General features: G+C 40.0%; 1 protein-coding gene across 3 annotated transcripts in view; it reads left to right on the top strand.

Annotated features, from left to right (window-relative positions):
* The window catches only part of zgc:158689 (uncharacterized protein LOC791177 homolog), a 37,854-nt gene that overhangs the window by 13,142 nt on the left and 9,746 nt on the right, over positions 1-14,966 (top strand). For all 3 annotated transcript variants that reach the window (XR_007179174.1, XM_048153766.1, XM_048153765.1), the window contains exons 5-10: positions 2,102-2,163; positions 3,571-3,642; positions 4,187-4,324; positions 7,156-7,308; positions 9,952-10,131; positions 13,368-13,836. Coding sequence is in view for 2 of the 3 variants with exons in the window: in XM_048153766.1 (XP_048009723.1) it covers positions 2,102-2,163; positions 3,571-3,642; positions 4,187-4,324; positions 7,156-7,308; positions 9,952-10,131; positions 13,368-13,836 (1,074 nt within the window). In the remaining variant the exon portion in view is untranslated. The remainder of the gene's footprint in view (positions 1-2,101; positions 2,164-3,570; positions 3,643-4,186; positions 4,325-7,155; positions 7,309-9,951; positions 10,132-13,367; positions 13,837-14,966) is intronic.

The raw sequence follows: 14,966 nt of genomic DNA on the forward strand, positions 1-14,966 counted from the left end.
AGCTTGTTTCCGCCACAGAATAAAAAAAAATAAAAAAGGTAATTGCGACTTTTTATCTCAAAAAGTCTTCTTTTCACAGAATTGTGAGATATAAATTCAATTTCTCGCAATTGCGAGAAATTAAGTCAGAATTGGGAGTTATAGTGCAATTCATCTCGCAATTCTTTTCTCAGAATTATGAGATGTACAATTGCGAGTTTAGTCCAATTTAAAGTCCAATTCTTTTTTTCTCAGAATTGCGGGTTTATTTCTCACAATTCTGACTTTATGACTAGTAATTGTGTTATAAAGTCAAAATTGTGAGATAAACACAATTCTGAGAAAAAAAAAGTTATAATTGTGAGTTTATATCTCACAATTCTAACTTTATAACGCAATTGCGACTATATCATGCAATTCTGACTTGTAAACACGCTATTGTGAGAAAAAAATCAGAATTGTGATATAAAAAGTCGCAATTACCTTTTTCATTTTTTATTCAGTGGCGGAAACAAGCTTCCATACCATCCAGAAACGAGGTGAATTGTAACATTACAAACTTTCATTTTTCATAGTATTTGAAAATTGGACAAAAATACAAAGGTACAAGACTGTATCCTTAACGGCTTTAGTGAGGGGAAAGAACTACAATCCCATGAAACACTGCAAACAGCATAATCTAATTAAAAATGATGGAGAAATATAAAACTAAGCATTTAAAAATGTTGATTATATACATATAAACAATATATTTTAAATGTATTAAAAAAAAATATATGCTTATATATTGAAATATTGAAATATTTTGAGAGTGTAGGGAGACCGACTCGATCACGTCATTCACAGTGCTTCATAGGAGTGGGCGGAGCAAAAGAGAACTTTTGGCGTGTTTTGCTTGTTTTGACTCTCTGGTGGAATTTTCTATACAGTATCATGTAGTTGTTCACCACTAATTCTGCTGTTAAGCATGATTATTTAAAAAAAAAATAATAACGTGGGCTGACAGCTTCAACAGAAGCAAATACTATCAATTAACAATCTCGTAGTTCACAGTAGGTCTGTCTTTAAAGGTTTATAAGTTATTGTTAAAAATCATTTTACTTATGAAGAAAATGAATGGAGTTTTTACCTCAGGAACCAGACTGTTGCACTCTATAAAGAACCTTTATTTTTTTATGAGTCTACAGTTTATGCAATTTCAAGACTATTCCAACATACAAAGATTTTTTGACTGGTTTGAGTCCAAGCTGGTCCAGTATACCTGGAGAAAACTGTCTGTTAGCTTTCCCAGAGATACACGACCGCCCTGCCATCTTTACTCATGCACACTAAGTTCTGAAAAGTAAAAAACATGCTGTTTACGAGCCCTCCGCTAAATCAGGCACCAGTGAACACATCTGCGATAATAGGATAAAATCTCTGTAAAACTGTACATTTGAATATCTGTCAGAGGAGAAACAGGCTATTTATCTGCATATTGGTGCATTTACAGCATCTTTTAACTGAATAGGTCAAAGAGTCCTCACATTTATTAATATAGTTTCTTTGTACAATACAGATTGTTTCAATACAGCTTCACAGTAATAAACAATTAATTTAGCAAAGTTCTTCAATTATGAAATAAATGCAATTTCAGACGTAAAGCAGCCCTAAAAAGACAATAGTGTCATTGTTCAGCTCAGTTTAGTTAAATGTTGATTCAAAGTTGCAAAGTTATGAAGTGAACTCAGTTCAACAGAAGATAATAGTGTCATTATCCAGCTCAAGTCAATTCAGTGTTCATTCAGTTTAGTTCGGTAATAGAGCAAAGTTGATCAAATTATGAAACAAGCTTAATTCAGCTATAAGCATCTCTACAGAAAGCAATAGTGTTGTCATTCAGTGCAATTTAGTTCAAGGTTTGCTCTCATCCAATAGCATGAAGTTGTTACATGAAGGATCTAGCCTTAAAATTACGTTAATTTGACCGTAAGATGAGATAGTATTAGATGTCAATATCAGGTTGTGTATGATCATATGTTTGATAATACATTTCTTAATGTGATACAGATTTCATGCTTTAAGTTTTTCTGGTTGTGCGCAAAGTCTTTGACACGTCTTCTCATAATCCTTACCGATTCAGGTGACACGTTATTCCAGATGGCAGAGGTTCATCGGCAGATCCAAGTCCAACTAGAGGATGTGGTAAGTAGAAGAAAATCTTGGTGGTCTGCTGCAAAAAAAATTCAGTTTTGCTTGCACCTTGTTTCTTACCAAAGTAACATGTCATTTAATATGTAGTATGACACTGACGAGTAATAATTCCTTTAGCAGGTAGTGCTAAAAGTTACGGAAACTACAGTTACCATGGTAAATACACAATTCTAACATGAACTGTCAATTTGGACACTGATCCTGGTGAACAGAATGAACATCTGCATGCAAATCCCTCCCAGCTAACTCATAACATACTAGTTATGTAATTTATTGGTACTTTATTTATTGGTACTTTATTTATTGGTACCGTTTTCAACAAAAATCATAAAACTTTTGACACGTTTTGGCAGTTCATTTACATGACAACAGCGTTTTGGGGGTCTAAAAATGCAAACTTTTGAAAACGGGTTTCAAAGTGCAAGTTTTTAATACAAAAACTTCTTATCTTCTCTGTGTAAACTACAAAAATGTGAATTTGTGAAAACAGTGATGCATACATGCGTATTCTTTACAAAGTGACATTGTCAACTACTGGCCTGGCAGCAGAATACAGCGTTTAAAATTGTTTTCGCAGATCCATGTGAACGGGGATTGTTTTGACAATGTTGTTGTCTATACGTGAAAAACGCAAAGGAAAAACTTTTCCGTTTTTAGTACATCGTTGTTGTGTAAACATACCCTTATTAACTGACCACGTAACTATGACGTTGCATGCTCATAGTTTTAACTGCAAATAACGTTAGAATATTGACACAGAGTTTTAGAACGCTGTGTCGTGCAAGACACATAAAAGACGAGAGCGCAACGGTCAAAAAAAAAGTACAAAGTACAATGGAAACAATGGAAAAGTAGAGCAGTGGAATGGAAAAGCGCGTTCTGTCTTTGCAGAAGGGTCAACAGCTTTCATGCACGTCAAAATAAAAGACTTGCACATCAGAAAATCATTTTTAATTAAGTTTTTTGTTGTGTTGATTCTCTAACTACACACTCCACAACCTACTTAAAACGGTCTCCGTGACCCACCATTTGAGAAACAATGCCCTAAAGAAACTTTCAGTGAACAGTTCTTAAAATAACCATGTTTTTCTTTGTGTGAAGGACATTTTAATAATCTGAAGCACCTTTTTGTGCAATGGAAAGATTCCATTGTGCCAATAAAGAACCTTTAGTTTTAAGAGCATGAGACAAAACATCAGAGTGCGAAAAGGTAATAATGATAGTCATACAAAACAAATTTGAGAAATAAGAGGAAATTTTAGAGTGCCAATATGAACACAGTGCTAAAAGCTGCTGTAGATGTCTCCATTTTATTTTAGTGCAATGTTTAGAGGCTGGCGTGATTAATCTCCCTCAAGACCTATTTGACTGAATGCTGCATTTTCTGTCTGTCTGCAGCTGAAGCTGTTTCATTCAGAGCTGCTGTCTCAACTGGAGCAGAAACTGGAGTTAGACATCAAATATCTCACCGTGAGTGTAAATTACCGTTTAACTAAACAACATACTAGAATTACTAAATTGGGGAGCTCAAACAAATCAACAGTACTGTATGTAATTGCATCAAAAAAAAAAAAAAAGTTAGGTACAATATACTGTGTTCGTGTTGTATTGCAAACACTTGTGCTGCTATTGAGGTGGGATACGGGTAAGGTTAGGGACAGGTGTGGTGGTATGGGTAGGTTTTAGGGTGAGTTAAGGGTGTAAGGGAAGGCTCAGCAGTGTAATTATAGATGCAATTACAGATGTAATTACATGCAGTTATTTTTTTTTTTTTAAATATAAGTACAATGTTAGAACATGAATGCACACAATACGTGCATTGTATCAAATGATTCATTTAAATGTTAGTACATAGTATTTAAAGACACTTAATATAAAGTGGGACCAGTTTGTCTTGTAAACCCTAAAGATTCAGTAACATAAAATATTTATATGGAAATTCTGTCCTGAACTGTCACTAATGTGCACTCTCTGAAACCAGAAACATGATATACTCTATGGAAACTTTTTCCAGGCAACACTGAAGAAGTACCAGAGTGAGAGGAAGTCAAAGGTGGAGTCTATTGAGCGCTGCCAATCACAGCTCAAGAAGCTGCGCAGGAAGAGTCAGGCTAGTCGCCATCCCAACAAGTATGGAGACAGAGAGATGCAGGTACCTTTCTTATAATCTCTGCTTTCACATGTCTGACACGACATATGAAAATCTTGAGACTTTGATCAGTGTGCAAGCTAAAAATAATTTAATTGAAACTCCAGCTAATACACTCATATGAACTGAAGCAACTTAGGTTTACTTGAGTATCCATACATCATTTTTTAGTAAAATCATAAAATGTGAAAATCAAAATATGATCATCAGGCTTGTTTTGAGTAACGCTTATTTGTTCATCTCTCAATCATCATTGTATTGTATTGCATTATATGTTTGAAACTACAGAGCTTTGATTATAAATCTGAGCATTACAATATCATCATACTAAGACATATTATTGTGAGTTACAGAGTGAAAAATTATACTTTTTTTGCATTTTACTGTATGTACGTATCTGCTATAAAGATAGATTGATTTACATTATAAGCCATCAGAAATTCATTTTACTTTTGGCCATATAAATATCACAAACTGCACCACATATTTTTGCTCAGTTTGGGCCTGAAAAAAATGAAAAAAGTATGAGTTCAATATTCTCATTATATCATATAATATAACATAAAAGCCTGGTGTATTAAATATGATATAAAATCATAGTATGTTGTAAAGAATATGCTAAAAGTCCCTAGATGGTCTACTATTGGTCCTATTCTGGTAGAAGTGTGCATCTGTGCAATGGCTTATATTGCCCACAATCTTTGGAAAAAAGGACTACAAACACAAATAAAAAGAACTACAAACATGGCAGACGTGACCAATGATAAAGTATGTGAGGATGCTAACTCTGACAGGATGATTGACAGGCCGTTTTTATGGACATAATTATGCAACAGAGCGTAATTATGACGTGGTAGGTTGTCCTGAAGTTTGCCTCTTGTGCTATACACCCAAAAGTATCTACTTTGTCTTCACAAAAAGAGTATACTTTTAGGTTGTAGTATAAGTAAGTTCCCGTTTTATGGATTTCTTCTCTCATGACAGCAAATTGGCTTCCTGCATGTTGGTTGTACCACTCTGACATTTGATTTGGCATGTGAAAGGTTTTTTAAAGAGTAATAATATTTTGTAATGTGACTCAATAACTTTAAAGCAGTTAATTTGATCCCACTTGGTCAAAATCACCTTCAAGCGAAGCTCTTAAGACACATTCACTTCTGTGTGATTGGCACTGCAATAAATGAACAGTAAGTCACTTTGGATTAAAGCGTCTGCTAAAGAACTGAGTAATTGTGTTGCTTGCCAGTTCTTTGACTTGCTGTGTTCATTACTGAAGGCTTAGTGTAGAATGTCATGTACTGCCAGTCATTTGTAGTTTGTATGACTCATAATGACCAATTGAGCTCAGTGAGGGCCATTTGTGTGAGCCAGTGTCCTACATATTAAAGCTGATTTGTGAAGACTTTTTATCCGTGTTTGAACAAGTGTTTGTTTATTTGAGAATGTGTATCCTCCAGCACGTGTTTTTTCAGGAGTGAGTCTATCTTTGTTTGTGTAGGCCTAAGCTATGCTATCACGAGCATTACTTTAAACATGTTTTTGGGTCAGAAAGAAGAACAAGTCATTTAGTTTAAGATTAAGCAGATATCCGGAACAGCTGATTTGGGGCCAGACAAAAGGAACACTGGGACAGAGAAAAAAACAACGGAATGAGAGAGGGGAAATGATGAAGTAAAACAGGACCACAGTTTGAAAGATGAAGAAAGGAAAGGAAAATAGAATGACAGAGATATTGTAAAGATGAAGGCCCCATTTACACTAGGTTTTTTGTTTTAAAACGGTGTTTTAAAATGAAAACGATCCTCGTCTACACTGGCGTTTCCACAGCGTTTCAGAAACGATCTCCGTCTACACTACACGGCCGAAAACGCATGTCACATGACTGTTCGTGCACACTGGGTATGCGCGTACAAGTGTAAACAGTTGCCTCTTGCGCATGTAGGTAGCTGCAGTATTTAAAAAAAATGCAGAGTTTAACTGCACAATGGCTGCAAAAGCCAGCAAAGATTGCGGTTCATTCTCCATGTTATTGTTTAAATGGTTGTCGAGGATACACAGAGCGAACGTGGGCTGCCATGCTATCATTTTCAAAAGTCTGCGTTTTGGTTTGTTTACATTGAAAAGCGACTCTGCAGTGTTTTTGTCACGTGTCTTCATTTTGTCACGTTTGGAACAACATGATAGTGACAGAATTTTCATTTTTGGGTGAACTGTCCTATAAGACAGGGTTTCCCAAACTGGGTGAAACTTAATCATGTTTAATTTAACATTAAAATAAATAAATGGGGCTGTGCAATTATCAAATCAAAGGTTGTGGTTTAAGTAATAACTGTTTAGCCGGATCTGTACTGTATGTTTAAAAGCAAAAAAGCGCAGCTCTGTGTTCATGTGAGCAGCTCGTGATCTAGTGTTTTGTTTTCAGCGTCGGTGAATGAATGAATGAATTAATTAATGAAATGCTATGGTTGTTTCAATCCATGTTTGGGTAAAATATGGAAAAACCCAACCGTTAGATCTATTTATCAAAATCCACTGAAACACATAGAACACTCTGAACTGAGATTTGAATCTACTTCATGCTACAAAGTCAAAATAAAACACTTACTAAAAAGATAAATATTTTTTCTATTTACTTGCATGTGACCATTAACGACATTAGAGAGTCATGAGCATGCAAATGTGTTGTTAAATTATTGAAATATTAACTTAAAATCTCAGGAAGACTTTAAGTACATATTATATGTCTAAAAGGGTTCAGCTGACACAAAAGTTTGTAAAATATTGCTTTAAGGTGAAATGTAAAGGTTTTAATGTAAAGTCTCTCTCTGTAACAGTACGTGGAGCTGATGAGTCGCCGGCAGGGAGAGTTGGACTCTTTAGTTGCTGTTGGTTACCGCTCTGCTCTCACAGAAGAAAGGCGACGCTATTGTTTTCTGGTGGACCGTCAATGTTCAGTCACCAAGATCCTCATCAACTACCACTGCAAGGTAACACTACAGATATGAGCTAACAATGAAGCTTTAACCAACTAACTCATGCTGTACAAACATAACAGGCTCACAGGAAAAACGTGCCTCTACCTATTTTTCTACCAACTCCAAAAACAAAAATAAACTATGCAAAAAATCTATACATATTTATTTATACAATTCACTGCAGTTTCCAGCTAAAATGAACACTAGAGTCAGTAAAACACCAACAACTTTTATGTCTTTTCACACAAATAATGATTATGATGCAGATTATCTTTTTTTTGTGCAGTTCCTTGCACAATACTATGTTATGACCTGATGTTATGACCAAAACACTTTTACTATAGTGCATTTGTAAATTAATGCAGTTTGATGTTTGCATCACAACCAGCTCAATATGTTTGGCTATGTTTGGTCAGGCATGATGCATGTGTTTTTTTCTAGTTTCAGCCTGTTATCATTTTCACATTCAGTGCCCACATTGTTTAAATAGCAAATGCACTTGCGCCTATCTGTTCGCCCATGGGCGCGCTGGTCTGAAAACGTGGTGTGTTCAGGCCATAGACTGTAAAAAAATATGGGCGTAGCGTCCGTGACGTCACCCATAGAGTTCTGAACAGCAGTTTTGATGCGTAAATGAGGCCGCGGCCATCTTAGCTGCGCGTCACCGCACGTCACTCCCGGATAACTGAAAATGGGCAAAGAGGCGGGGAGGTGGTTTGAGCTGATATGACTGGTTGCTGAAACCACGCCCGCCTAGCTCGACGTGACCATGTTAGCAGCAAAGGAGCTATCTATCTATCTTAGATACGATCTAAAATATTAATGAAGATAAGTTTTATCATCAGAACGTTCTAAAGGTTTACTGTCAATCTACAGTGTTTTTTTTTTTAAAGATATAGATGCTCCAACACCAGTGTTGGATGTGCAAATAACAACATGGAAAATCAAATGGGACTTCATACCTTTATAATGAAATAGAGATCGCGAGATGAATCCAATCTGTGGCACTTGGGTAAAATATGATTGTCCATTGCAAAACAAAAAAACATTTCACATTTCTTCTGAATGATCTGCTCTTTGTCATCGTTCTTCAAGAAAGGATGCAATCTGAGCAGCCTTTATGTTGTAAAACTGTATACGATCGTATCTAACAAACAAATGAGCCTGTGTCCAAAGTATATTTTTTTCAAAATAGTGCAGCAGTTTTAGTTATAATATCCAAGCAGTGCTGTCGGATTTTGATATCCTCCCGCCATTGTCATTGTAATAAATCTCACAATCAAAACTTTCAGCCAATGCCACGATCCAACAACGTGTGTTCTGTGTCTCTTCCCCATGCATGCACATCTACACAGACATACATCAGTCTCGAATATTATGCAGCAAGCCATATTTTATAATTGTATAAAATAATCGAGAAAAAAAGCACAAAAACGGCTGAGATGCCAAATTCAGCAGCAGCTGAGGTAACATGACGGCTCACAGACAGCAGCGCAATCTACCTGTCACTCAAGTGACCACGCCCTTAATTATGCAGAACTTTAAGGCTTAATATAATTTAAACGGATAAGTTATAAAAAAATTCACCCCCCTCAGAGTTGTCATGAAGGGCAAAAATAGCAGTATAGACCAAAACCACAATTTGAACCAACTTGTAAACATGTTTTTTTCTGCTATAAACTTGGCCAATTTAACATGGGACTCTATGAGATTCTGCTCTCTTTTGGAGCCTGTCCCTAGCGGCCAGTCGATGAATCACAGTTTAAGTTACTTCCGTATTGGCTTCACGAGAGAAAGGGGGAGGTTGCCGCTTGGTTCAGGCGCATTGCTGCCGTGTTGCTATTTTGAGGCAAGTGAAAACGACTGCGCCATTGACCAACAAAAACCTGGGATAAAGTCTATGGTGCAGTGTTTTTTATTTTTTTTAAAGGGCACGTTAATAATATTCACCTATAGGCGGGTGCACAATGCGCGTACACTCTGCTTGTTACACACACAGGGACTGAGAGTCATTGCATGTATCAGAATTACCTATTTGCAGTAATGAATGAAATTCACTATTTATTTGACAAATCATGGCAATACACACATATTTAAACTGACTCATCAGGTTGAGGTTGTCTATATTCCGCCATGTAAATAGCAATCTGCCATGGTGCAAGCGTACCTGGCTTTTAAAGGGAATGGGATATGACACTCTGATTGGTTTATTGCATGTTACGCCCAACACACACCCATGACTCATTAAGAGACTAGGTACAACCCTTTTGGACCATACGTCTGGCACTCCAACCATTTTTTCCATAGTTAAACTAGCAAAAGTAGATTCGGACACGCCCTAAGTGCACCTCCACCATGCGCTTCAGACCATGCACTTAGATTGTTAAAATAGGGCCCTATAGTAAACTAGCTTGGTAGCCCACCTGATACAGCACTGCACTTGTGATGCAGAGCTCTCCCATGAAACTCTCCCAAGTCCCATGAAACATGAATCGTGATAAAAGAGCTCAATGTCTAAAATGTCATAATTGCTTCAGCAAATGTTTTTTTCATCTCACTTTTATCTTAACTTTAAAACAAGAGGACCTCTAAAGTTATGAAAATTCTGTGTATATGGCATTTGACAGTATAAAAAAAAATAATTTTGTTTGGTAGGTGAGAGAGCTGTTGTCTCAGAAGCTGTCATCATGGCAACAGTCATGTTCCCAGCCAACCAAACTACCAGAACGAGCCCTGAACCTGTTGCGTCATACTGCCCCCCAGAGCTCTGGAGGAGCTGGACTAGCTGAGGTCCTGCGGAATGCCAAACTGGGAATCTCGCAACCTGGAGAACAAGTGAGGGACAAATACTCACATTTTCACATTACAGGGGCTTAATTGTCATGAAAATGTCACAATGCATAAATGTAAACATAATGGTCTTAAAAACAGGATTAATTTTCTTTATGTGAAATATAATTTTCTACTTTTTGATTTTTAGGTGAAATAATATGTACAATTTTCCTGATATTCTCCCTATTATTATATAAACAAAAACTGAAATCTAAAATGTGTACATTTTTGTATTTAGTATCATAATGTCATATTTTGATGATTTATCCTTGTATTTTAAGGGCTAGTTTTTCAAGCTGAGATTAGGCAAATTAACAAAACCAAACAAAGACTTGACTTAAACTTGACTTGAGCAGAGTTGACATAGACCTGACAACACTCACCAACAGTGTGTTACACAAACAAAGCTAGACAAGAGACAATGGGAACATAAGGGCTATATATGCACTAATGACAAGAATAACAAAAACCTGAATGCAATGAACACAATGAACCAATCAAAATCTGACACATGAAACAAAGAAACCACATGACAAGATCACATGAGGGGCAAGAGAATCACATGACATGACAGGAAACATGACTATGACAAATTACAAAATAAGAGTGGGATGACCTCTGGGACCACCAGACTTTGAAACACTGAGACCACTGTACTTGAGACCACCGGACTACAGACCACAACAGCAATGGCTGGTAAGTTTAGTGCTGGCCCTTATCCATGGGAACTTGGGACATATAGCCCCCCAATCTTGAGTGGCCTGGATTTGACGAGGCTCTGGCATGGCGGCCTGGATGGGACAAGGCTCTGGTGTGACGGCCAGGAAGTGACAAGGCTCTGGTGTGGTGGCCTGGACTTGGCGAAGCTCTGGTGTGGCGGCCTGGACTTGACGAGGCTCTGGTGTGGCGGTCAGGAAGTGATGAGGCTCTGGTGTAGTGGCCTGGACTTGACGAAGCTCTGATGTGGTGGTCAGGACTTGGCGAAGCTCTGGTGTGGCGGCCTGGACTTGACGAGGCTCTGGTGTGGCGGTCAGGAAGTGATGAGGCTCTGGTGTAGTGGCCTGGACTTGACGAAGCTCTGATGTGGTGGTCAGGACTTGAAGATGCTCTGGTGTGGCGGCCTGGACTTGATGAGGCTCTGGTGTGGTGGCCTGGACTTGACGAGGCTCTGGTGTGGCGGTCAGGAAGTGATGAGGCTCTGGTGTAGTGGCCTGGACTTGACGAAGCTCTGGTGTGGTGGTCAGGACTTGAAGATGCTCTGGTGTGGCGGCCTGGACTTGATGAGGCTCTGGTGTGGTGGCCTGGACTTGACGAGGCTCTGATGTGGTGGCCTGGACTTGAAGAAGCTCTGGTGTGGCGCTCAGGACTTGACGAGGCTCTGGTGTGGTGGCCTGGACTTGACGAGGCTCTGGTGTGGCGGTCAGGAAGTGATGAGGCTCTGGTGTAGTGGTCTGGACTTGACGAAGCTCTGGTGTGGTGGTCAGGACTTGAAGATGCTCTGGTGTGGCGGCCTGGACTTGATGAGGCTCTGGTGTGGTGGCCTGGACTTGACGAGGCTCTGATGTGGTGGCCTGGACGTGACGAGGCTCTGGTGTGGCGGCCTGGACTTGACGAGGCTCTGCCGGGGTGGCCTGGACGTGACGAGGCTCTGGTGTGGCGGCCTGGACTTGACGAGGCTCTGCCGGGGTGGCCTGGACGTGACGAGGCTCTGCCGGGGGCGGCCTGGACTTGACGAGGCTCTGGTGTGGCAACCTGGACGTGACGAAGCTCTGGTGTGGCGGCCTGGACTTGACGAGGCTCTGGTGTGGCGGCCTGGACTTGACGAGGCTCTGGACTTGATGGGGCTCTGGTGTGGCGACCTGGACGTGATGAGGCTCTGCCGTGGCGGCCTGGACTTGATGAGGCTCTGGTGTGGTGGCCTGGACTTGACGAGGCTCTGGTGTGGCGGTCTGGACTTGACGAGGCTCTGGTGTGGCAGCCTGGACTTGACGAGGCTCTGGACTTGATAGGGCTCTGTTGTGGCGATCTGGACGTGATGAGGCTCTGCCGTGGTGGCCTGGACTTGACGAGGCTCTGGTGTGGCGGCCTGGACTTGACGAGGCTCTGGTGTGGCGGTCTGGACTTGATGGGGCTCTGGTGTGGCGGCCTGGACTTGATGGGGCTCTGGTGTGGCGACCTGGACGTGACGAGGCTCTGGTGTGGCGGCCTGGACTAGACGAGGCTCTGGTGTGGTGGCCTGGACTTGACGAGTCTCTGGTGTGGTGGCCTGGACTTGACGAGGCTCTAGTGTGGTGGCCTGGACTTGACGAGGCTCTGGCGTGGCTGTCAGAAAGTGACAAGTCTCTGGTGTGGCGGCCTGGATGTGATGAGACTCTGGTGTGGCAGCCTGGACTTGACGAGGCTCTTGTGTGGTTGCCTGGACTTGACGAGGCTCTGGCATGGCGGTCAGGATGTGACGAGGCTCTGGCGTGGTGGCCATGATGTGACGAGGCCTGATGTGGCTGCCAGCAGTGGTTGACGAACTACACAAATCAAGTACTTGATGGACCAGGACCAGCATGGACCAGCATAGGACCAGCATACGACCAGCACTTGACCAGCTCAAACCAGCATACCAGCTTCAAAACCTACTTTACCAGCATATGCTGTTTTTTTCAACAGGGTTCTATTCAGATATAATCTAAGTGCATGTATGTTCTTTTCCTGTGTTATGTGTTCGGCTTGTGTGGGGCTTTAAGGGGTGGGGTGTGTGGGCGGGGTTCTGGGGAAAATGTTCCAGAAGTTTGTTCGCTGTCTGTGAGGCAGGAGCATTGGCCAAACAGGTGCTCACCTTAATAAAGAAGACTAACCTGTTTAAGTCTAACCCGTGAGTCTATCATTTCCTCAGTTCGTTACAGTATATTGAAATGTCCATGCTTAAATTTTCCCAAAACATGCTTTAATTGGAAAAATCCTATGTAGTATTTTGTAGGACACTCCTCTTAATTTTGTTATTTAAATGAAATTTTATTAGCATTCTCCATGCTTTGTCACAATTGATAACCAAAATAAATACAAAATCTTGAAAGAAAAGAGACAGAACAAAGAGCATTTCTTATAACCTTATTGCTACATTTGTGTTTTAAAACAACAACATTATCAATATAAATATTCCAACAAAAATCATCAATCCACTGAATTTCTCTGTAATTAATCAAGATATAGTACTAATGATGCTTCATGTCCCTCTCATCTCTCAGAGGCTGTCTGTACAGGAAGTCCCACCTCTGTTGAACGGTGACAGCAGCAGCCGTTCTCAGCAGCAGCAGCAGCAGCGGTCTTCCCAGTCTGACATTCTCTCCCAGTCTCTGATTGGCCTCTCATCCAGCAGCACAGCTCAGCAGAATGGAAACGCCCACTCCAGTTCTTCAGCTAGCACCGCCCACTCCCAGCCAGCAGTGAGCATAGCCGGGTTACAGTCTTCTCTCTGTACATCCTCCCACAATTCTCTGCAGGGCCTGACTCCACCCCTTACGGCCCCCCACAGCCCTCCGCTCCCCCACAGCGCCCCTCTGTCCCGTGCACTCACACCTGTCCTATCCACAGCCCATCACGCAGTGTCCAGCTCTCCCACTGCTCTTAATGTGCTGAAGGGTCCAGAGCTCTACTCCACATCCACACTGCCATTGCCGAAGAGACAGACCAGCGACGCTCGAATGGGATTCTTGGGTGGGTCTGATTTTGTTTTTGCCATTTTTGAGTCATTTATGTCTGGGTCATGTTTCAGCCCAAAATCAAAAGATAAAAATAAGATATTATATTTTACTTAAGGAAATGAAATCTGTTTGAGGAGCATTAAAATATTTTCTTGGCACCTAACCCTCCCAATTACTATAACATGAAAATGTAATTCTATGTACTGTAAATATACAGTAATACAGTAATATATAGTAATATAAATAATAAAGATATTTGTTATTTTATATATATATATATATATATATATATATATATATATATACAGTACTGTGCAAAAGTTTTAGGCCACCACTAGCTTTGTTTTTTTGGCAATGTTTTAATCACCATCCATATCACACAATGTACTTCTCATCAGATTTTGAAAGATTTTTTTGGCCTTCCAGTCCTTTTCCATTCCATTTAAAGGTGCCCTAGATTATGTTTTTAAAAGATGTAATATAAGTCTAAGGTGTCCCCTGAATGTGTCTGTGAAGGTTCAGATCAAAATACCCCATATATTTTTTTTTATTAATTTTTTTAACTGCCTATTTTGGGGCATCATTATAAACGCGCCGATTTTATGCTGCGGCCCCTTTAAATCCCGTGGTCCACGCCCACAGAGCTTGCGCTTGCCTTGAACAGTGCCTTAAGTTTACACAGCTAATATAACCCTCAAAATGGATCTTTACAAAGTGTTCGTCATGCATGCGGCATGCATGCGTCGGATTATGTGAGTATTGTATACTGTTATATAGTTTACTTCTGATTTTGAATGAGTTTGATAGTGCTCCGTGGCTAACGGCTAATGCTACTCTGTTGGAGGCATTTATAAAGAATGAAGTTGTGTTTATGCATTATACAGACTGCAAGTGTTTAAAAATGAAAATAGCGACGGCTCTCTTGTCTCCGTGAATACAGTAATAACCGATGGTAACTTTAACCACATTTAACAGTACATTAGCAACATGCTAACGAAACATTTAGAAAGACAGTTTACAAATATCACTAAAAATATCATGTTATCATGGATCATGTCAGTTATTATTGCTCCATATGCCATTTTTCGCTATTGTTCTTGCTTGCTTACCTAGTCTGATGATTTGGTTGTGCACATCCAGACG

This window comes from Megalobrama amblycephala, linkage group LG13 (assembly GCF_018812025.1).
Source record: "Megalobrama amblycephala isolate DHTTF-2021 linkage group LG13, ASM1881202v1, whole genome shotgun sequence".
Classification (NCBI taxonomy): Eukaryota; Metazoa; Chordata; class Actinopteri; order Cypriniformes; family Xenocyprididae; genus Megalobrama; species Megalobrama amblycephala.